This window comes from Eucalyptus grandis, chromosome 10 (assembly GCF_016545825.1).
Source record: "Eucalyptus grandis isolate ANBG69807.140 chromosome 10, ASM1654582v1, whole genome shotgun sequence".
Lineage (NCBI taxonomy): Eukaryota > Viridiplantae > Streptophyta > Magnoliopsida > Myrtales > Myrtaceae > Eucalyptus > Eucalyptus grandis.
In genome coordinates this window covers 960,954-982,732 of record NC_052621.1, presented here as the reverse complement: position 1 = coordinate 982,732, position 21,779 = coordinate 960,954, and the positions used below count along the sequence as shown (strand labels likewise).

Here is a 21,779-nt window from a genome sequence, read left to right as displayed (position 1 = left end):
AAAGGGGAGATTGTTAGAAAATCTTCTTGAAATGTTTTGAAGTTGACAAAACGTTTCTATCGGAATCTAGTCGAAGGCTTGCGGTCTCTTGGCGTTTAAAGTCCGAAGACCTCCCGGACAGCGGACTCAAGACTCAAAGTCTATCCTCATTGACAGTCTCTAATCCATTGAAGAAAGGTTATCCCAGAATGGATGTTTCGTTAAGGATTTAACCTTATCAATGGAGAAGATCTCGTGGCTGGAGAAGACATAATGGAGTCCTTTGATTGATCGAAGATTGATTCGATAATGGAAGATCCGGTGATTGCCTAAATATTATTGGAAGGTTCTGCTTATGGAAACCGAGATCCTAATTGTATGGGCGAACATGATTGATGGGCTATCAACACGTTCCTTTTATAGCTTAAACAATCTTCCTAATTGATTCCGTCAATGGGTAGATTGGAGGAATTCCTGTGGTAAGTGCCAACGGGTATGATGGCATAAAGGAGTATATAAGGAAGATGGTCTTAGTTGTTCAAGGTGTGCGCGATAGAAGAATTCCAAAGTCTGAAGCTCCTTTTTGTTTAGACAAATCCTTTGAGCGAATACTTGTATACAAAAGAGAGTCTATATTTGTGAGAAATCTTGAGGAGGTGTGGTAGAACATCTACACTGTGGAATCAAGGCAAAGCTGTCTTGTAATTCTCTTTTGTTCATAGTGGAATCCAGCCAATAGGCTGTCGGTGAAGAAAAGTGGACGAGGCTTGATATAAGCGAACCACTATAAACCGCGTGTTCAATTTTCTCTTCTCGCAGTCTTACTTTGATTAACGTTTCCTTCTTACTGTCTAGTATTGTGCAATCGTTGAAGAAAAATCTTTTATATACCTATTCACCCCCTCTAGGTACTCATACTAGCAATATCACTAATCTCATACAAACATCTTAGTAGCTCTAGAACCGGTGATTCTCTCCTACCATGGTACCAAACATGACATACAACCACTAGTTGAAAATCAAACCATCAGATTTCATTGTTGAATTTCTAATGTGGTCGAAATATTTGTATGAGGTAGCAACTTTTGCGGGCCTTACCTTGTCCAAGCCAAAGTCAACCACCCTCTCTTCAAGATCCCCAATTTCGTGCACATTGAACCTGTTGAACAGAGTAACGCAAGAGATGATGGACATGGGCTTTACAGTCAGGTCATCCATCACCACGTATGTGACGACGTCTCTCACATACCCACCCTTTCCACTAGGTATTTTGGCAGAGGATGCCGCATCAGCAGCTGGTCCTGCGAGCCATGACAGTTTCTTGCTCATCATATTGTTGCAACCAGAAATCTCGTAGAAGGGAATCCGTCACATAGCTACTGCACGAAGTGATGTGCACACCGGAAATATGATGGCAAGTGTAGTATTTAATTGGCGCTAATGGCGGAGCTTCGGGCAACAATGAGCGCAGAACATCTGGACCAGAGCTCCGTGCCTTGGGCTTCAACAGAGCCTCTTTCTCTCTACGTTCAATGTATGTGTCACTGAGATTCTCGACACTCGCATAAAGATTGCGCACGCCGCTGGCCACACCTGCTTTAGAGAGAAGACTCACAATGGTTCCAACTGGCAAAGCCAGACCATGGAAAAGGAAATCCACAAAGTCCTTTCCGGCTTCGGCGAAGAGGATGGTCTGGTTTCTCTTGTCGACAAGAAGCTTCAAACTCATCTTGTTTTCTGCCATGCTCGCCCTTGGTCTGTGCAGCAGAATCAAGCGTACCAATAAGCCAGTTTTAATCCATAATATTATGGAAGATTTGCTAAAAATCTACTTTCTGTTTTTCTAATATTTTATGTATCTCTTATTATCGATTAGGATTTACATTTTGTTTTTTTAGTTAGCATGATATTTGGTGTATCTCTTAGAATTAGCTAGAGATATTGCGTAGATCTTTCCCTTATCTTTTTTTTTAAGCAATATGTTGTATAAATATTTGTACTGTATATTAAGCGACACAAGTGAATTGCGATTTATTTCACGTAATTTAACTAAAACAAAAAGTGAATCAGGCTTGGTCTGGCCGGACTAAGTCTGATACAAAGCCTAAAAATTCTCATGCTGCCCATGGTTGATAAAAGGAAAAAGCCAACTAGTCCGTTTAACTTGAAATTTTTCATTTCCAATCGAGTCCTTTTGATCGGTGCAATTGATCTCGGCCCGTGCAACTTGTGCCATCGATATTACTAGTTTCATTACAAAATCGAATCTAAATAACAAGTTATCTTAAATTATAAACCATAACTTAACAAACATCAGAAAAAGGAAGGAAATCGTAGGGAAAGAAAACTTTGCCACGGAGGGGTCGTCCATGATTTAAAACAATATCAAATCTTACAAAGAAATCACTTGGGTCATCCATTTATGCCATGGGCTTGGTGGGCCTAAGTGGACCAGAACGAGTCTTGTGAGCCAGCACTAGACCCGTTAAACGGATGGATCAAGTAGAAAGTGGTCAAATGTAAATTGATCTATTTAACCCGTTTTAAATAATTTCCATACAAAATGATACATATCTAACCCGCATTATTAAAACACTTCCATATTTAATCCAATCTAGAAAACTTACACCCAAACTAAGTTGAGAAGGTGGAGGGAGCGAGCGAACATGAGATTGAGTAAGGACAAGAAATAGTTGTATAGGTGGGTGGGATCTCTTTAAGTTATGAACCCAAGTAAAACTCATATCATTTTGGTCTTTATTATTCTAAGTCCATTTTTTACTTATTTACTAAATAACTAAGCCTCATAACAATTCGAACTATTAAATATGGGTTAAGAGATAAGTTTATAACCCATTTTGACTGGTCCATGAGCCACTATACACCTTACAACCTCTAGCAGAAAGTAAGAAGTTATTGGTGCGAGCGAAAATTGAAACGATTTATGGGAAGAGACTTGACCGGCTCTGCGGGGCACACTGATTGAGTCATCACTATGAAAAAGTGTGAGCAAGTGAGGCTAGGGAGAGGGAGAGCTCATGAAACTAGACGTGTGCTCGAGAGCAAAAGTGATCATTTGGTGGAAGCTTATGCCCAAATTTTTGCTCTAGCACAACAATAATACGGTTTTTGCAGAAAAATATGAGAATTGGCTGGATCGGGCTCTCATGGCTCGGGCTAGCCCGCCGGCACGGGAGTTACCAGACCCGTCATTGGTTCTATTCAACAGTCACCACTCTAAAGCTTTCACCCGAGCTGATCGCACTAGATCATCACAAAATTCTCAAATCAAGCTAGACTTAGAGAGAGCAATCGGGAGATGGTGTCCATGGAAACCAAGAGAAGATCGAGAAATACCCAAAAAGTTTGTCTCTTCCGTTGGATAAGTAAATCTGCAGGAGCTTCACGTAGAAACATCTACGTGATACACTAAATAAGAACCTCCTGTTAGGAAAAAAAATTAGCAAGGCATGTCGATGCGAGTAACAAAAAGACGAGAGCATGTCTACTTCAGTTTCTTTCTGCTAACACTACCTCACAAGAGTGTCGGGAAAATTACCTAAAAGTCATATACTTATTGCACTTATATCAATTTAATCATAAACCTTTCAACTTTGCTAATTGAGTTCTAAATAATTTCACTTTTTACCCATCAAGTCCATTCAGTTAATTTTGGCTAGAATTTGCTGATGTGTGCATCGATGTTGACATGGGTAAATTTTATTAATTTTCAAATATTTTTTTTCGATTTTTTAAATTTTTTTATGTTTTCAATTTCTTTTTTTCTTTGTTCTCTCTCTTAAAAAAAAAAAGAAATCTTTCTCTTTTTTCCCTTTAGTTGGTCGCCCAGCCTTCGGCAACCGGCCAGAGGCCATGACCAACGAGGGTTGGTCTCGCCGACCCTACGAGGGTGACCTTACCAAGTCTGACGAGTTGGAGCCTCACCATAATCCAGCAAGGATCGGCCTTGTAGGCCCCAAGCAAGGTTGCCATCACGAGGATTTGGCGAGGGGTGACCTTGCCGATTGCAAGCAAGGCTCGCTCTCACCAAATTCACCGACGGCAAGCCTCCCCAAGGTTGACTAGGCTGCTCCTTGCCAAACCTCGACAAGGGCGACCTCACTTGAGGCCCGCGAGGTCGACACTCACTAGCCTCTAGCAAGGGCGAGCCTCGCTTAAGGATGATGAGGTCACCCCTAGTTAGATCTCCACGAGGGCGACCTCGCTGACCCTCGCCGGTCATGGCCTCTCGACCATTCACCCGAAGACTATGTAACTTGCAAAGAAAAATAATTAAAAATATAAAACAATAATTAAAAATTTTGAAAAAATATTAAAAATAATAAAGTTTGTCCGCATCCACGCTACTTATGCCATGTCGAATGGTTGGCATCCATGTCAGAGAATTCCAACTAAAATTGACCAAATATACTCAATTGACAAAATGTTAAAAGGTTTAGGATTCAATTAACAAAATTAAAAGGTTAATGACTGAATTGGTAAAAGTACAATTGATTTATGACTTTTTGGACAATTTTCTTGAAGAGCATCATCAGATAGCACTAACCAGAGAAAAACGGTGAAACTGAGCTTGTGAAGCACGGACTGATGACGGAATGCGCACCTCTAGATCGAGTGGCTTCGACCCTGCGAGTGTAATAAGAGCTGCTTTCTTCACAAGTCTTGGTCAATGACAGAGAGCTTTGCCTCTTTTATGGTGGAGGTCGAAAAAAGGTGGGGGCTCTTGAAAAAGATAATTTCACCTTTGAGGAAGAAACGAGACAGAGAGAAAATTATAGGAGGAGACAGTTTTTAGCCGGAGCGCAAAGTGGTAGGTGCTTCTTTGAGGAGGTTTTCCCAATTGGGTCTTCTCCTGACAATTTCTGACGTGACTTGTTCATGGGGTCCGTCGTTCGTTGTCAACGACGGTGGGTTAATCCGACATTGACAATCAACGTATTAAAGTATCATTTTTACAAATCAAACTTATGGGGTGTTCGTTTTTTAGCTCATTTATGATATGCTCGTTTTTTAGCTCATTTATGATATGCTTCGACGTATACATATGAACATGCTGAAATGTTATTCATATAAACACGACTCATTCAGATACATTTAGACAAGAATAACGCCTAAAGGCATTTTTCCTCATTTACAGATGACTCATTCAGCTTTTAATTAACTTTTTAATTCAATTCGAGACTAAAGATGCCGTTTTAATTTGTTAATCTAAATTGCTTTTTCACTAGGTTTTGCATAAAGTTTGAGTTTTTCTCTAATTGATAATCACAACCAAGCCACATACTCCGTGATCAACAGAGCCCACAGGTTTTATCACTTTACTATGGATGAAATGAAGCTTAATTTTGTGATAAATCGTAATGTTTCAGAATTTCTGCGATTGGACGCTGATGGATTTTTCCAGATTTCAACATTATGTTGCTTGAAACAAGCAAAAACTGAGACAAGTGGATTATGAAAAACACAAAATATCAAATTTGTATTGTCTATCTTTTATTGGCTCCTAAACATGATTCTGCTAGTCAAACGACACTAAGTATTCGTTCATCAACATATGAGGATCTCAACCGATGCAAATTCCTATATGCACTAGGCCTCTTCAAAATTCAATCTATCTAAGTTTAAAAATAGACTCACCTTGTCCGACGTTACTCTAGCAATCAAACCAGTGATCCAACCACTATAATCACCTCCACACCTTCATAAAAATTGGCCAAGGATGCTTGGCAAGTATCTAGCAATACGACAAAATCAGTAAGTGAAACTTGAGAGCAAACTTGGTCTAATAAACTTCAAATGAAGGTAATGAAAGAATTAGGCAATCGGAATTGTTCTGATGATAACCCAATGGAACTTCGGCCATGATCACTTCGATGAATAGTCAAGGATAAGTGTTACAAGCTCAGGCTGCCAAGGAATCACCAGAACTTGATCGAACCAGTAGCTGGAACTGGTAGCTAAAAACACCAGCGTGGAGCATGTCTTTGTGCCAAGAGGGAAAAACGGCTCGTTTCGAGGATGTCCGACGGTTTTAAGGTGAAACTTGGACCACCAATGGCTCGAGGACAGCCAAAGGAGTGCTAGCATGACGGTGGCTCACTGGCATAGGGCCAATGACCAGCCGGCAAGGACAAGGAAACCAACGGGCGAGAGAGAGAGAGAGAGAGAATGGGGGAGGAAGGGGAGAGAGTTAGGGCATGTTTAGCAACTTGCCAAATAGTGCTAATTTCTGTTCTTTTGTCTGGGAGTAGATTTGAAACAGAAATCCATTTGATAAAATTTTTGTTCCCAGTAACAAATTTTTATTTTTTTGTTCCCAGAAATTTTGAGCACTATGCCAAACGTAATTCTATTTAGGAATTGAAATTTTGGATAATTATCAAATGGCTTAAAATGTTTAGAAATAAGTAGGCCTAAAAATATGGCCAGCCCCCAAATTATGGTGGGAAATTTTTTTATATACGCCTTTTATTTGAATCCTAGCCTTAGATTAATCTAAGGGCTATAAATGTTTGTTTCTTGATTAGCTCCTCATTGGCCCATTTCAAGTCACATGGATTGATGATTTGGCACAATGGATGGCTAGGATGATCTCATGATGAATGGCCAAGATCATTTGTTTAGCTATTAAGAAAAGCTCCCATTGGTTATTTTAAGTTGACAATGATAAAGGGCATTTTGGTCTTTTTGTCAAATAAGGGCATTTTTGTAATTTTATGCACAAGGAGAGAGAGAATTGGTTGGCCAAGGGTTGGCTGGTCGGAATGGGTACTAGTTGGCTGGAAGTCAATCGAAATGGCCTTTACAGCCTTGGTCGATCAACGCCTGTCAAACCGAGTTGACTCGGCCCTTGGCCAGCTCGATCTTGGTCCAATTTCCTCTATTTTTGTCTCAAATTTCCCATTCTTGATCTAATTAAGTCAAATTAAGAATTTCCTAAGTGAATCAGATCAAGTTGAATGAATTAGATTGAATTGAAATGACTTGGTTTGATTAAGTTGACATGAAATTGTTTAATTCTACCAATTTCTATTAAAATTGCCCCGTGAACTAGATCAATATGTACAATTAAAGTTCAATTGGCCAAATTGAAGCTCCACTAATCAATTTGAATGTTAGTTTAGAATAGGTTTAGATGAATGAAGTCGATTATGGCATTCTGTCTTTGACTTTTCATTTACATGTTCACTAATTTGGTCAAAGTTGATATTAGAATTGAATTCCATTCAACCAATTGTATTCAGTTTTGGCTAATTTACACTAATCATAAAGAATCGATTTGGAACCCCTGATTGGGTCAAAATTTGGGAAATTTTGAAATAACTTGTCATCTTGAAATTGACCTGACAATTGGATACGTTGTGACCTATAGATCAAAAGTCATAAAAAAAAAAAAAAAAAAAAATCTCAAAAGGCAAGTATAAATGAACTAATGTTGTTTTTTCATCGATTAGGTTTCAAATTCTTGAATTGGGGAAAAGTTGATTATTAATTAATTTTTGTAAAATTTATGATGCCAAAGTCAAATTGAAGTAAAAATAGGTTGATTTGTAAGTTTTTCCATTTTATTATTTTTTTGGAAAAAGGTTAACCAAAAGTTGACTTTTCAATGAAAAAGTCAAGGGTCAAACTCTGATTTTTTCTAAAATTGAAAATATAGAGATAAAATTGTCACTACTTGGGTGTATTTTGTGCAAAAAACCAAATTTTGACCAATGTTTGATTTTTTTATCACAGTTTGATAAATTAAAGTCAACTTTTTGACTTTTCGAAATCAAAATGCAAATGACATGTAAATGAAGTGTTTATGTTTATTCAAGCGTTAAATAACTCTTTTTTGGGTTGGGAAATAGATCAGGTTGTGATCAATAATCTAAATCTCAAATTCTTACTTTTACATGACATGTTACCTAAAAATCAAGTGTCAATAGCACAATCAAGGATTGATTTTCATTTTTGTCAGGTCTTGTTGGCTAAACATCATGTGTCAACTAGGACTATAATTATATTTGATCAGATCAAATTAGATGTATGTAGGGGTGAAATTGAGTCAAGTCGACTCAAGCAAACACATGTTGGGCTTGAGCTCGACCAACTCAAAGTCCAAAACTCAATGCAAACTCGCTTGAATATTTTTTTTCTCTACTCAGACTAGACTCTATACAAACCCAATATTATTGAGAGTTGCTCAACTCAACTCATTCTGAAGTATATAAAATTCAACACACTTTATTTTTTCTCACTCGATCAAACTCAGCTTGATTTGAAATACTCGCATTTGCCCCTTTTTTTTATATTTAAAAATGTATTAAAGAATGAAAGTGTAATTATATAGTAAGAAGTATAATTTTAAGTACATTTTACATTATTTGTCACTAAAAATGGTAAGGAAAATCTATATAAAAACTAATATGCTCGATTAAGCTCATGAGCAGATCCAGCCAAGAATCTTTAAACTCAAACTGAACTCGACAAACTAACCAAGTTACTTGAGCATGACTCAAGCTCTAAAAAAGTTGAACTGATCTCGCATAGGCCACGAGTCAAGCTATTGTCATTTTCCTCTTTATATCCGAGCTTATGCAATAGGTATTGAGGACAACTTATCATGGATTGAGAGTTGGGCACTCAGTTGGACCCAACCCCGGGACAAAAGTGCCAACTTATCAGGGACATTGTCGAATTACTTTAAAATTAGCCACCCCAGGTTCTCCAGCACCGTTAAATTTACGAATGACGTGTCTATATTCGTTCCACATTTCTGATATATGCTATGAGACATATATTCTTTCTTCAGCATGTTCACATCTTATTTACAACTAGACTAATACACTCATATCGCAAAAAGATACGATGAACGTGTTAATATGTCCACACAAGAAAGAAAAACCTTAAAAATGTCAATCCGCGGCCGCAAGACTTACATAAACTGTCACAAAATCATAACATATCACTCCACGTACTTCATATATCACACACCCTCACACGCATTTATATAGTCACTTGATCACGATCTCTCTCATTCGTCATCGAGAAAGACATCAGTGAGAACCTTCTTGGAGTGAAATGAAGTCCTCAATAGCTTTATACCCTTCACAGTTACAAATCAAATAATTAATAAAGGACATTTACTTTATAAGTTCTGTATTAATGGTGAACACGATCTTGATTTAACCTACAAGCATATACATAATGGTACAAAAGCTAAAATTTTGATTAATCGATATATACCAAAAAATTGTTGAGAATATTTTTTATGGAACAGAGCTAGTAACATCTCTTTCACATAAGTCATGTCGATTAAAATTCATTTGTAATTTGTACTTCTTTAAAATAGAGTTTCCACAAATCGTTGAGTCACTTCTAAAATCTAAATATAACCTAATCGTAAGGGATGGCATGGGCTTACCTCGTCCATTCCCAAGCTGACCACCTTCTCCTCAAGATGCCCAATCTCCTTCACGTTGAACTGGGTAAGCAAAGTAATGCTCGAAATAGTCGACATTGGCTTCACCTCCAGATCGTCCATCACCATGTACGTAACCACCCCGTGCACGAAACCACCCTTGCTGTTTGATTCAGCTGCTGATGCCGCAGCAGCCGTCGGGTTACCATCCAGTGGTTTGACAAGAGTGAATGTTTCGTTCATGGAATTATTGCACTGGGGACATTTTGCAGAGCGGTCCTCCGCCACATAGTTTGAACAGTTACTATACGAACGGTAAGAGCACCTGTAGTAGGTTTTGGGCGTTGAATCTGAAGAAGTCTCGGGCAATATAAGAGGGATTTCAGAGACACAGGAGGGCGCTTTGGGTTTCAAGAGAATTTCTTTCTTGGAAGATTCGATGTACACATCGTTCAGCTTCTCCACGCTGCCGTATAGATTGCCTAAACTGCCCACCATCCCAGATTTTGTGAGAAGCTGGATCACAGTTCCCACCGGCAATGCAAGGATGTGGAAGAGGAAGTCGACAAAATCTTTGCCCGCTTCAGCAAAGAGCACCGTACGGTTGCTCTTGTTGATCAGAAGCTTCAAGCTCACTTTGTCTGTCGCCATTCTTTTGGTCACCGTATGCAGAGAGGAAGATGAGACTTATGTCAATGCTCCTTGTAAGTAGATAAAATGAAGATTTGGTCGATCATCATATGTGCAGTGGCAGTATTTATACATATTAATGGCCAAATTGTTAAGAAACGGAGGGAAATGAAAAGGGCAGAAACAAATGAAGAGTCAAGGTGCTGCAAAGCAGTTGTTATGATCTCGGAGAGATTAGAAGTGTTGGTCAAATTGAAAACCGATCAAATACTTGAACGAATCAAATATATGTTCATGCACGTTCGGATCTTGTAACTATTTGTCTTCCGGTAACTAATGAGGACTCATTCCAAGTCTGTAATTTTCTCCAAGTTAAAAGAAACAGCTCTACTGAAGGAGGAGGAAGACGAACAAGAGAGATTATTGTATTCTTGCAAATGAATTTGTATAGTAATTATATTGGTGTAGTCTGTCTCGTTTATATTACTTATCTAGATCCATCTGGATTGGCCAGGTGCATGTAATCTGATTTCACAAAATATTCATATCCAGTAATAGAATTTTTATTTCTTCTCACTATTCAATGAAGTATATACAATAAATTACCAATTTGTTATCTCCCCATCAGTAATGAGAATTTTATCTAGGGTTTACTTCCGTCTCGTTCCAGTTTTATCTCTTCTTCATTCAGTTCTTGGTAGGCCAACTGCCAATTGAACCGGGTGGGAAACTATGTAATCTAATATGCTCTGTGGTATTGGGTAACTAGTTTTTTTTTTTTTGGTTGAAAATGGGTAACTAGTTGAAAGGGTCGAAAAGGACGTAGAAAGTTATTCAAAAGTCATTCTGAAGGAATTGGATTTGGGACGAGGAAGGGCAGACCGGTCTCTCAAGAAAGATATTTATAGCTCCTCTTCACGTTATGCAAAAAGAAAATGAGGTTCGTAGTTTAGACCGCTAGTTCTTCTTGCTTACTCTGTAGTGCCTCGTCAGAAAAAATGGAATTCCTAATAAGTCACGCTTCATGCCAGACGGAGTTCAATCGGAAAAAGAAGTTTAAAGGATATCATGTTGCTAACTCTATTTTTTAAACTCTATTTTTTAAACTTTCTCGATGTGGCTTTCTAAATCATATCTTGTACTGAGATATTGATTCCTTTTTTCATACTATTGTCTCTAACATCAGAATTAAGTTGAGTTCATTTAACGAGGATCTATTTGACAGTCACCACTCTGAGCTTTGATCCAAGTTGATCACGCTAGATCATCACAAATTCACGGAAATATTTCAAATCAAGCTGGAATCAGAAAGGCACAATCGGGAGAAATATGCAAATCTGCAGAAGTTTCATGAAGAAACATCTACATGAATACTAAAAACAACTCCGGTTGGGGAAAATCGTCAGCGAGGCATGTTGACATGCAGAAGCCTCGTCTAAATTGATGCGAGTAACAAAAAAAACGAGAGCATGTCTACTTAAAGTTGTTTCTTCTAACACTATCTTACAAGAGCGTCAACTGAGCTCAAAAACACAAAGTGATAACGAAATGCGCACCTCTGGATCGTCGCTTCGACCCTGCAAGTATGGGGCAGCTTCTTCACAAGCCTTGGTCACAGAGAGAGAGCTTTGCCTTTCTTATAGAGGAGTTCCGGAAATGGCGGGGCTATTGAAAAGGTTGACACTTTTCTTTTGGGTCGGGATGGGACAGAAAGAAAATTATCGAGACAGGTCCTTCGTTCCTTCCTAGCCAAGTTTTCGCTGTAGCACAGCACTGTCATGCTTCTTGAGGAAGTTCATAGGGTACACAGTTCATTGTCAACAACAGAGGGCTAATCCGATGATGACAACTAACATGATTAAGTTTCATTTTGACAATCAAACTTTCGGTCTTCATACTTTTGACTCTTTTATTATGTGCTTAAACGCATTATATGAATATATTAAAATATTCCTCACGTAGACATTGATTTGTTTAAATATATATATAGACAAGAGTATAACATTTTTTCCACATTAAAAAATGATTAATTGAACTTTTCACTGACTTTTCTTGACTCGATTTGAACATAGAAGATATAATTTTAAATTTTTTTCCAACTAATAGTCATAACCAGGCCTTATACTCCATGATCCACGAAGCCCACATCTTTATTACATAGGTATGGCGGAAATAATGCTTACTTTTGCAACAAAACACAATATTTTGAAATTCTTGCAATTGGATTCAAATGGCAATAAATCTAGGACTCGATTTCATATATTGCAAAATGAGGATTATTTTGAAATTCTTGCAATTAGATTACATTATTAAAAATGTTGAGGACTTAGATTGTACTTTGTAAAAAAGTTTGCACTTTAGTATAATTTTCTTTAATTAAAAAATCATAATAAATTATATCATATATTTAGTAAAAAAAATGTGAGAAGACATTTAACTAATTATGTCTAATAAAAAGTGAAATCGGTTTGAGACCTAATTAAAATGAAAAAATAAATTTCCTAACCTCGGATAAAGCTTCCTTTTGCTTTATCGGATTCTTATCTTTCCAACTCCCCCTTTTTTTTTTCTTTCTTGGGGTTCGTGTTCCTCTACTTTGGAAAATGGGGACGCAAAAAGCGCGGATCTGGCAATTCGACTGAAGACCATGCCATAGTGACTCGACGTCAATTAGTAACGTGAAATAAGAAATAAAGAGAGGAGTTGGACAAAGCTGGGTGCTGGTCGACCCCGCCCACTTGTTGAGGATCATTGCTTCCCTCACCTTTCTCTTCCGTCTATATGTTTTCCTCCTCCTTTTTTTTTTTGAGAATAAAATTTAACAAAACCAGCATAGGGTAAATTTGTCACAAATCTTTCTTTTTTGGGGTTTTTGGTGGTCAAAAAAATATCTTCTTCAAAATTGAAACTTAACTCTTATACTTTTTTTTGAGAGAAAATATTCCGTGATTCCATAACACCACATGAATAGCTGGTATGACTAGCACTTTTTACTCACATCCATTCTTAAATTGACACATGTCCATAAATGTAAAATCAAATTAACAAAATTCAATAAATGCTCTCTATTTAGCCATAAAAGCCTATTCGCTTCATTGGAGTTTTTTTTTTGTCGAGCTTCCTATTTTAACTCTCGCTCTCGGACTTTTACCATATCTCCTTGCAAAGCATAGAAGTCAAACCCACACCCGAAACTATATTGTCCCTATCCTAACCCCGGAAGATGGGGATTCGAACCCCAACCTTCTCATTCCATGTTGGAAAGATGACCAAGCAAACTCTAATAATTGCTTCATTGGAGTTGTCGAGCTTGAATTATGCACTCCCGTCGTCACTATGCGACTAACGCCACATCCAAGCCAACTGCCATCACTCTTATTGCCAAATTTGGAGATCTCGAGCCATAGTTGCCCATCAAGAAGTTAACCACCGTCGCTCGAGGCTATAGATGAGTTGCCATCACCAGATCTGAAAGTCTAGAGCCATGGTCATAGATTTAGAAGTTCGCAAGGCAGAACTGGTGACTCCAAATATGAACACCAACGACAGCAAATTTAGAACTCGATTTCAAATGGTGCAAAATGAGGACTTTATAGTATTTAAAAAAAAACGATTAGGGCTTGTTGTGCTCTATAAAATAGTTTGGACTTTTTGTGTAATTTTTGTTACTTAAAAATAAATCTCAATAAATGATATCATATATTTGGTCTACATAATACACGGACTTTTTACTAATTATGTCCGACCAAAAAGTGAGATTGGTTTGAGGTATAATTAAAATGCAAAAAAAATGAACTTCCTAACCTCAATGTGGAATAATGATTCCTTTTGTTTTATAAGATTCATAAATCATATGTTTCTTTCTTCTTGTTTTTTGCTCCTATTGCTCCTTTCAAACATGCGGACGCAAAGGTGCCGATGTAGCAATTTACCTGACATCATTAGTGGCATGGAATAAAAAATAGAGAAAATTGGACCGATCATCATTGCTCCCCACACCTTCCTCTCTCCTTGATATGTTTTCCTCTTCTTCTCTACTTTTTTGTCTACCTTTTTTTTTTTTTTAATAACTTCATGAAAATTGAAACTTCCCTCACGTCTGTTTTTTTAGAAGAAAATATTAGGTGATCCCATAATACAACATCAATAATTGATATGGTGCCCATTATTTAAATACATCCACTCTTAAATTAACACGCGATTAATGTGATATCAAATAAACAAAACTGAATATATGCTCTTTGTTCAATCATGGAAGCCTCTTCGCTTCGATGGAGTTGTCGAGCCCACCCTCCGTTCCTCCCCTCCTCATCACCACCACAAAGCCTCTTGCCACATCCAAGCCAATCATCATTGCTCACGGCCACGGACAAGCCACCATCGCCAAATTTGGATATCTCAACCCATGGTTGCATATCCGGAAGTCGACCACCGTCGCTCGTGGCTATAGCCAAGCTGCCATCACCATAGCCATGGTCGTAAATCTGGAAGTTCACAGGCTAGATCTGGTGCCTTTAGATCTGGATTAGCGATGTCAATGGTCCGTATTATTATTTTTCAAAATTTTTGCGATTGGACACTATTGGAGATATCGTTGCTCCTCGATTTGATTATGGTGAAGATACTAATTATATAATTGATCTGATTGTCTTTGATTGATTCATTGGAATATTACAGAATATTTTATTTTCCTAAATTAGCTAGACTTCATGTAATATAAAAGGAGTGTAATTATACAACTTCATAATGTGAAAGCAATACACACGTTCTTATCCCAACTTTCCTCCATTTTTGCTTTCTATCAGTCTATGTTCAAAGTCTGGTTCCCCATCTCCCAGTGATCCTCCCTCGGATCCACACCAAAACCCAGCCGACTTTCTAAAGAAAATCAGACGGCGGAGGAGTAGATTGGGCACTCAGACCTGCCTCAGTCTCGTGTAGGGCAATTCTTTCCAGGATCTGATCCAACGCAGGCGCAGGCACATTTAGGGCAATTTCCTTTGAGCCCATACGTCCAATGGGTTCCTATCCAGGTTCAGCCCTTCCAAGGCCACCCTGCCCAAACACAACCCATTTCGGGCGACACGATTTTCCCAAGCCTAGTGCAAGCGGGCTCTGTGGAGGATAATGGGCCAGAAGGAGGACCACATCCTATGGCCGAACCCATTCCAGTGATTGAACCAGGTCGGCGAACCCGGCCTCAATTTATAGCCGTTGTCTCTACCCTTTTGTAGGTATCGCCGGCGGCCAGCCGGAGCTTGGAGACCCCTTTTACACTTCCACCGCCGATGGCCTAAAATTACACCTCATCACACAACAATTCTCGGGACCGGAAAATTATTCTATTTGGTCCTGAGAACTCCAACATGCCCTAGTTACTAAAGACAATGATGGATTTATCGATGGAAGGGTGCCGATTTCATCCGACGAAAGGCTTGCACGATACTGGAGAAAGTGCAATAAACTCGTTTGGACATGGATCGGCAACTGTCTCACCCCAAGGTTGCCATGGGACTACCTTCGGTGGAGGATGCAAATTTTTCTTGGGATAACATTAAAGAGATGTACGGGAAACTCGATAGGACAAAAGTTCTTGGATAACCTAAACCCTATCCGAGTTGAAACAAAACAACTTCTCGGTCACCGCCATTTTCAACCGGCCATCAGCCCTATGGAATGAACTATAAATGGCAGAAGAAAAACTTGAAGGACCGGAGGCTACACTCACACAATACCGAGCAATCAAGGAACCGAAGAAAGTGACAGGATCCTTACTCATATTGAACGAGAGTTATCTACCCTTTCGAAGCTAGATCCTCGCCATGGATCCCATACCCTCGCTCGGACTGATTTATCAACTAGCCATGCAAGAGGAATCCCAACGCCTCCTGTCCACAATATACTTGATGGTCGGCAAGCATGATGTCCTCACAACGACAACATCCCAGGTCCTAGTCATGGATGTCCTCCTTGCTCAGGCACAGCGCTAGGTTTCCCGAGCGAGGAAGATAAACTCACTTCTTTCAAGATGGACGGACATGTCTCCACGATCGAACAGTCCAGGGTGCTCCGGAAGCTCATTGCAAATCAATGGCCGAGATCTAATCGTGGGAATCTTATGGCTTAGGGATTGCGGCGCAATCCGACAGCCGTTCTCTTATCCTGGTCGCGCCTAGCTCTGATGGCGCGGATCATGCCACCTCAGCACCAACATGGAAGACAACGAACGGCTGAGATTCAACCACATCTTCCAGATCCAATAGTCAATATTCCAACAAAGGAAAAGGCAAGTTTGTGATTATTATAAACGCCATGATCATACAAAAGAAGATTGTTGAAAATTGCATGGAAACCCAGGGGAAAAGAAAAGGAAAGATCGAGAATTTCCGGTCACAGCAAATGCTAAAGGTAAATCAGCCCATCGACAACAATCAATTCCAGGAAATCATGAGAAGTCAGCTAGGAATGCAAGACAAAATGGCTAGTTATGCAAGTATATCTTATTGCCTGATGAGCTCTATTTCATCTGAAATATGTATTGTTGATTCAGGTGCTAGTGATCATATCGTCTATGATGAACGTTTCATTTCCCATATTCATGAATTTCCTTACAACACTTATGTTTATCTTCTAAATGGAAGCGACACCACCGTCACAAAAATTGGGAATGTCGAATTCACTCCATCCATCACACTTAAGAATGTCATTCTGATTCCGAATTTTCAATTCAATCGTATTTTCTTCTCCATACTTTGCAAAGACAACTCTTGTCGAATTTTATTTGATTCAAATATCTATTTATTTCAAGCCATTTTCACTGGGAAATTGATGGGCTTGAATAAAAATCATGATGGACTTTATTTTTTGACTACATTACCCAAAAATTTTGATTTTTCAATTTTTTTCCTGAATGAAGGCACCTTTTGTAATGCCACTAGTAATGGAAATCTCTCTTTATTCCATTAGTGTCTGGGACACAGTGGATCTTTTCCTCACCCCAAATGTACTATTTGTCCAAGAGCAAAACAAAAGTGATTACCATTCACTCAAAGTACAACATGTACTAAAGATGCTTTTGCTTTATTACATGTGGATATGTGGGGGCTGTATCACACACCTCATTGTGACAGGTTGGATTCTTTCTCACAGTTGTGGACAATTATACTCGTGCAACTTGGGTTTTTCTCATGCAATCCTAAACTAAAGTCCTCACTCATCTCAAAACTTCCTTGTCTTGATTAAAAATCAGTTCCACAAAATCGTCCAGCAAATTCATACTGACAATGCCGGTGATTTTTTCAACCTTGAATGTTCATCATTTCTTATATCGAATGGTATTCTTCATGAGAGTTCTTGTGTCTACACACCCCCAACAAAATGGGATTGTCAATAGAAAACATCACCATCTTTTAGAGGTGGCTCGAGCTCTAAAATATCAAGCTTCCATTTCTGAAGCGTTCTGGGAAGATTGTGTGATCACAGCAACTTACTTAATCAATCGAATGCCATCTCAAATCCTAAATGGATGAAGTCCTTTTAAGCTGCTCTTTGGCAAAAAATCAGATATCCATCATCTGCATGTCTTTGGGTGTTTATGTTATGTATCTATTATAGGCCCTCGGGATAAATTGGGACCTCATGCTCTCAAATGCATATTTATGGGATATCCCACTCTTCAGAAGGGATATTTGGTGCTTGATCGATCGACCGAACGATTCTTTCTTAGTCGGGATGTCATTTTCCACAAAGATATTTTCCCTTTCAAGGATGAGACTTCTTCAGAGGAACCATTAGATGAAACTAGGAATCGGCGTCCATTCTTAAGTGAGGAAGACCTATCACCTCCACAACTAGTTATGTTTCCTCATATGGTGCCCTCCACATCTAGAAATGAGCCCAGCTTATCATTGGAATAGAACGATTGAAATCGCACAATTAGACAAAGGAATCTATCTTGGTCAAAGGAAATTTATTTTGGAAATTATATTTGAAGCGGGGTTATCTAGTTCCAAACCGGTTATGATCCCAATTGACCATAATACCAAGTTAACAACAGTTGAATATGACAAGAGTGTGTCACCGTCAAACGAGGATCCATTACTTAAGAATCCCTCAATATATCAAAGACTTGTTGGGAAGCTCATCTACCTCACCATGACCAGAATGCTACGTCATACAAATTCTCAGTCAATTCATGCATGACCTAAAATAGTCACACATGAATGCTACATTAAATGTAGCAAAATACCTGAAGGGATGTTCGGGAATGGGAATATTATTATCATGGGAAAACAACATAGAGCTAACTGCATATTATGACATTGATTATGCTACTTGCCCTATGAGCAGAAAATCAATAATAGGATTATGAGTCAAATTAAGAAATTCTCTACTCTTATGGAAAATGAAGAGATAATCGACTATTTGTTTATCCTTCGTTAAGACAGAATATCAAGCGATGGCAAAGGCTGGTTATGAAATTATCCAGATAAGAGGATTACTTCGAGATCTCCATATATGGATGAGGGAGACAACAACTATGTTCTACGACAATGAATAAACACTTAAATTGGCAATGAATATGGTATTTCGTGAGAGGATGAAGCATATAGAAGTTGATTGTCACTTCATCGGAGACAAAATCTATGAAGGAGTAATCAAGACAATGGAAATAACAACATCAGAACAACCTGCAGACATCTTCACCAAACCTTTGTGTCAAAGGCAACATAAGCATCTACTAAGCAAGTTAGGCGTCCTTGATGTATATAGGCCACCAGCTTGAGGGGGAATGTTAGAAATATCGTTGCTTCTCAATCTAATTATGGTGAAGATACTGATCATATAACTGATCTAATTGTCTTTGATTGATTCATTGGAATATTACAAAAATATTTTATTTTCCTAGATTAGCTAGACTTCATGTAATATAAAAGGAGTGTAATCATACAACTTCATAATGTGAAAGCAATACATGCGTTCTTATCCCAACTTTCCTCCACTTTTGCTTTCCATCGGTCCATGTTCTAACAGACACCAATGATAGCAAATTGAAACTCGATTTCACATACTGACAATTGAGTACTTGATTGCATTCTTAAAAATGTTTGGGATTTGATTGTATTTTGTAAAAGATTTTTTAGTGTTTTTTCTTTAATTAAAAATAAATCTCAATATACAATATCATATGTTTGGTCTACAAAATGCACGAAGACTTTTTGCTAGTTATGTTCTACAAAAATTGAGATCGGTTTGAGATGTAATAAAAATGAGAAATAAATTTCTTAACCTCACGTAGGGATTATGATTCATTTTTCTTTATTGGATTCATAAATCATATGTTTTTTTTTTTCTTTTTTCTTCTTTTATGTGTTCGTGTTGCCCTTCTTTCTGAAAAATATATTGGGCAGGCCTAGCGCTCCACGTCGATGAATGATAGCTCCACCCTTTGAACCTCCACATGTTCAATGGACCCCACTTGTTAGGAGATTTCAAACCCTCTTCACCCCCCTCCCCGGGTTACTCTCTCTTCCTTCCCTCTCCCATAACCTCTTTTAGTCTCCTCTCTCTCACTAAGGTTTCATGAAATGAGAAATGAAGAGCAAAGAAGAAGTTGCTATCATGCATGCAAAAGCAAGCAAAGAATTCACGAAGATTGAACAACCAATCATTTCCATCAGTTCACATCAGTGAAATGGATGGAAAATTGGGTTAAGATGTCAATTTGAGAACGAGGCCTATCAATTCACATCAGTGAAATGGATGGAAAATTGGGTTAAGATGTCGATTCAAGAATGAGGCCTAAAAATTAGCTGAAAATTTTGGTTATGCACACTCTATTTTGTGAAGGTGATCTTAACTTTGCTTTTGACTAAGCTAGAGAGAGAGGGTTGCATGCACTTTAAAGATGATGAAGTTGACCCAATTAGAGTTTCTGAATCGATTCATCATTATGAGTGCAAATTAACAAAAATTGGATACAATTGATTGGATGGAACTCAATTTCAATACCAATTTTGACAAAATCACTTCCATTTGGCTTAATTTGATCAAATTAGTGAACATGCACTAGAAAAATCAAGGACAAAACGCCGTAATTGACTCAATTTCACTTGACCCATTCTAGACTAACATCCAATTTGACCAATTGAATCTCAATTGTGCACACTAGTCTAGTTCATGGTGTGATTTTAAAAAAGAATTGAGGAAATAAAAGCATTGCTTGCCAAATTAATCGAATGAAACCAATCCAATTGGTTCAATTTGCATTCAATTTGATTCAAGTCATTTGGGAATGTCGCGACCTACCCTCGGGGGAGGGAATAGGTTTAGGGGTATTGCCTAAAGGACGGGCCTAAGGCCCATGATCAGGCGCGGGCTCTCCCAAGCCCATTACCCCACGTGACATTGGGATATTCTTTAGAATTCTTGCACAAAAGGAGTCGCCACTAGCCTATTGGGGTCGGCTAGAAACCAAGTGAGGTATGGGAGTGTACCTCACTTCCTACGCAACCAGAGAATCTAGGGTCGGTGACTTGATTACATTAATTAATCAATTAATGCCATTTCGGTACCTAATTTTGTTCATTTTAACAAAATAAATTTTTGGCAAGCAATTTGGATTGATTTTATACCTATCCACTAACATATGAAGTGATCATGCAGGAGCACAAACATTGAAATAACAATCATTGCTATCAAGATCCTAATTGTAGTAAAATTAAATACGTGCAGTTAAACATTATTAAATATGCAGATTAAACATGCAACATATAATCAGAACACAAGCAACTAAGGGTTTAATTATACTAAAAGCAAAGCATAGCAACTTCTAACCGAACCCCGCTATTTTTGGATTTTCGAAAAAATCTTTTTTTCTTTTTTTAATTTTTTTAATTAATTAATTTTTTTAAATTTTTATTAATTAATTTTTAAAAAATCGAATTTTTAATGTTTTCTGAGTTTTTGAAATTTCGGAATTTTTTTTTTGAATTTTTGAATTTTTATCATTTTTTTTAATTTTTTATTTTTATAATTAAATTTATGAAATTTTTTTAATTTTTAATATATATTTAATATTTAATATTATTATACTTCAATAGAATGGGTTCGGACCGGGTAAACCCAATCCGGCCCGCGGACCCAACCCAAACCCGGATCCAATACTTTTGGATTTAAAAAAAAAAAAAAAAAAGATCCTTTCGGTAGTCTTTTCTCACCGCACACTCCCCTTCTGCGATTCCTCCTTCCCAAGACCAACTTTTCCTTTCTCTCTTTTTTTTTTTTTTTTTAATATTTTGTTTTACATTTTCATTTTTTTTTTATACTTTTCTTTTTCTCTTTCTTTTATTCTTTTTTTTTTTTTTTTTTGGGTCTTCTTCTCCTTCGTGCCTCGCCCCCGCACGCCTTCAACCCTCCCGAAGAGGGCCTTCTCCTTCCTCGCGACATTCCTCACCAAAATTCGTTTCTTTACCAAGACTAATTTGAACAACAACAATAACCAAAGCACTTAGCATCCTTTCTAACACCAAACCACCCCGACGCAAATCAACGCCGGCCATCTAACTCCGAGGGCCGCTACACCATTTTCGGATGCAAACGCCCACAGCTCAAGCACACATGATTATTTCATGAAAATCGCATGGAATCATGATGAAAACATGAGAGACGACGGGATCCAACATATATACGAACAAGCGCAAATTAAACCGAGTTTGAACGCGGGTTTTTCTCGGTTCTCTTT

The 21,779-nt window shown here is 38.1% G+C and overlaps 2 protein-coding genes across 3 annotated transcripts in view; both read right to left on the bottom strand.

The window, feature by feature from the left end:
* LOC120289099 overlaps positions 1-1,723 on the bottom strand; it is a 2,201-nt gene extending 478 nt beyond the window's left edge. Inside the window, exons 1-2 of the mRNA XM_039303630.1 lie at positions 1,381-1,723; positions 1,078-1,280 (exon numbers count right to left, since the gene is read on the bottom strand). Of these exons, the coding sequence (XP_039159564.1) occupies positions 1,078-1,280; positions 1,381-1,723 (546 nt within the window). The remainder of the gene's footprint in view (positions 1-1,077; positions 1,281-1,380) is intronic.
* Positions 1,724-8,767: 7,044 nt separating this feature from the next.
* Positions 8,768-11,721, bottom strand: LOC104420937. Of its 2 annotated transcripts, none has more exons than XM_010032711.3 (3): positions 11,593-11,721; positions 9,410-10,058; positions 8,768-9,091 (listed from the first exon to the last, which is right to left on the bottom strand). In XM_010032711.3, the coding sequence occupies exons 2-3, from the start codon at positions 10,055-10,057 to the stop codon at positions 9,020-9,022; spliced, it is 720 nt and encodes a 239-aa protein (XP_010031013.2). In that variant the 5' UTR covers position 10,058; positions 11,593-11,721; the 3' UTR covers positions 8,768-9,019. The 2 variants fall into 2 exon arrangements, with proteins under 2 accessions (XP_010031013.2, XP_018719721.2); XM_018864176.2 differs by having other exon boundaries at positions 9,410-10,107; positions 11,593-11,709.
* Positions 11,722-21,779: the final 10,058 nt, after the last annotated feature.

Excerpts from the sequence above, each read along its gene's own strand:
- LOC104420937 (XM_010032711.3), bottom strand. The coding sequence starts at position 10,057 with ATGGCGACAGACAAAGTGAGCTTGAAGCTTCTGATCAACAAGAGCAAC. Across the intron at positions 9,092-9,409 it reads TCAGCTTGGGAATGGACGAG|GGTATAAAGCTATTGAGGAC; the intron begins GTAAGCCCATGC and ends GTAACTGTGAAG.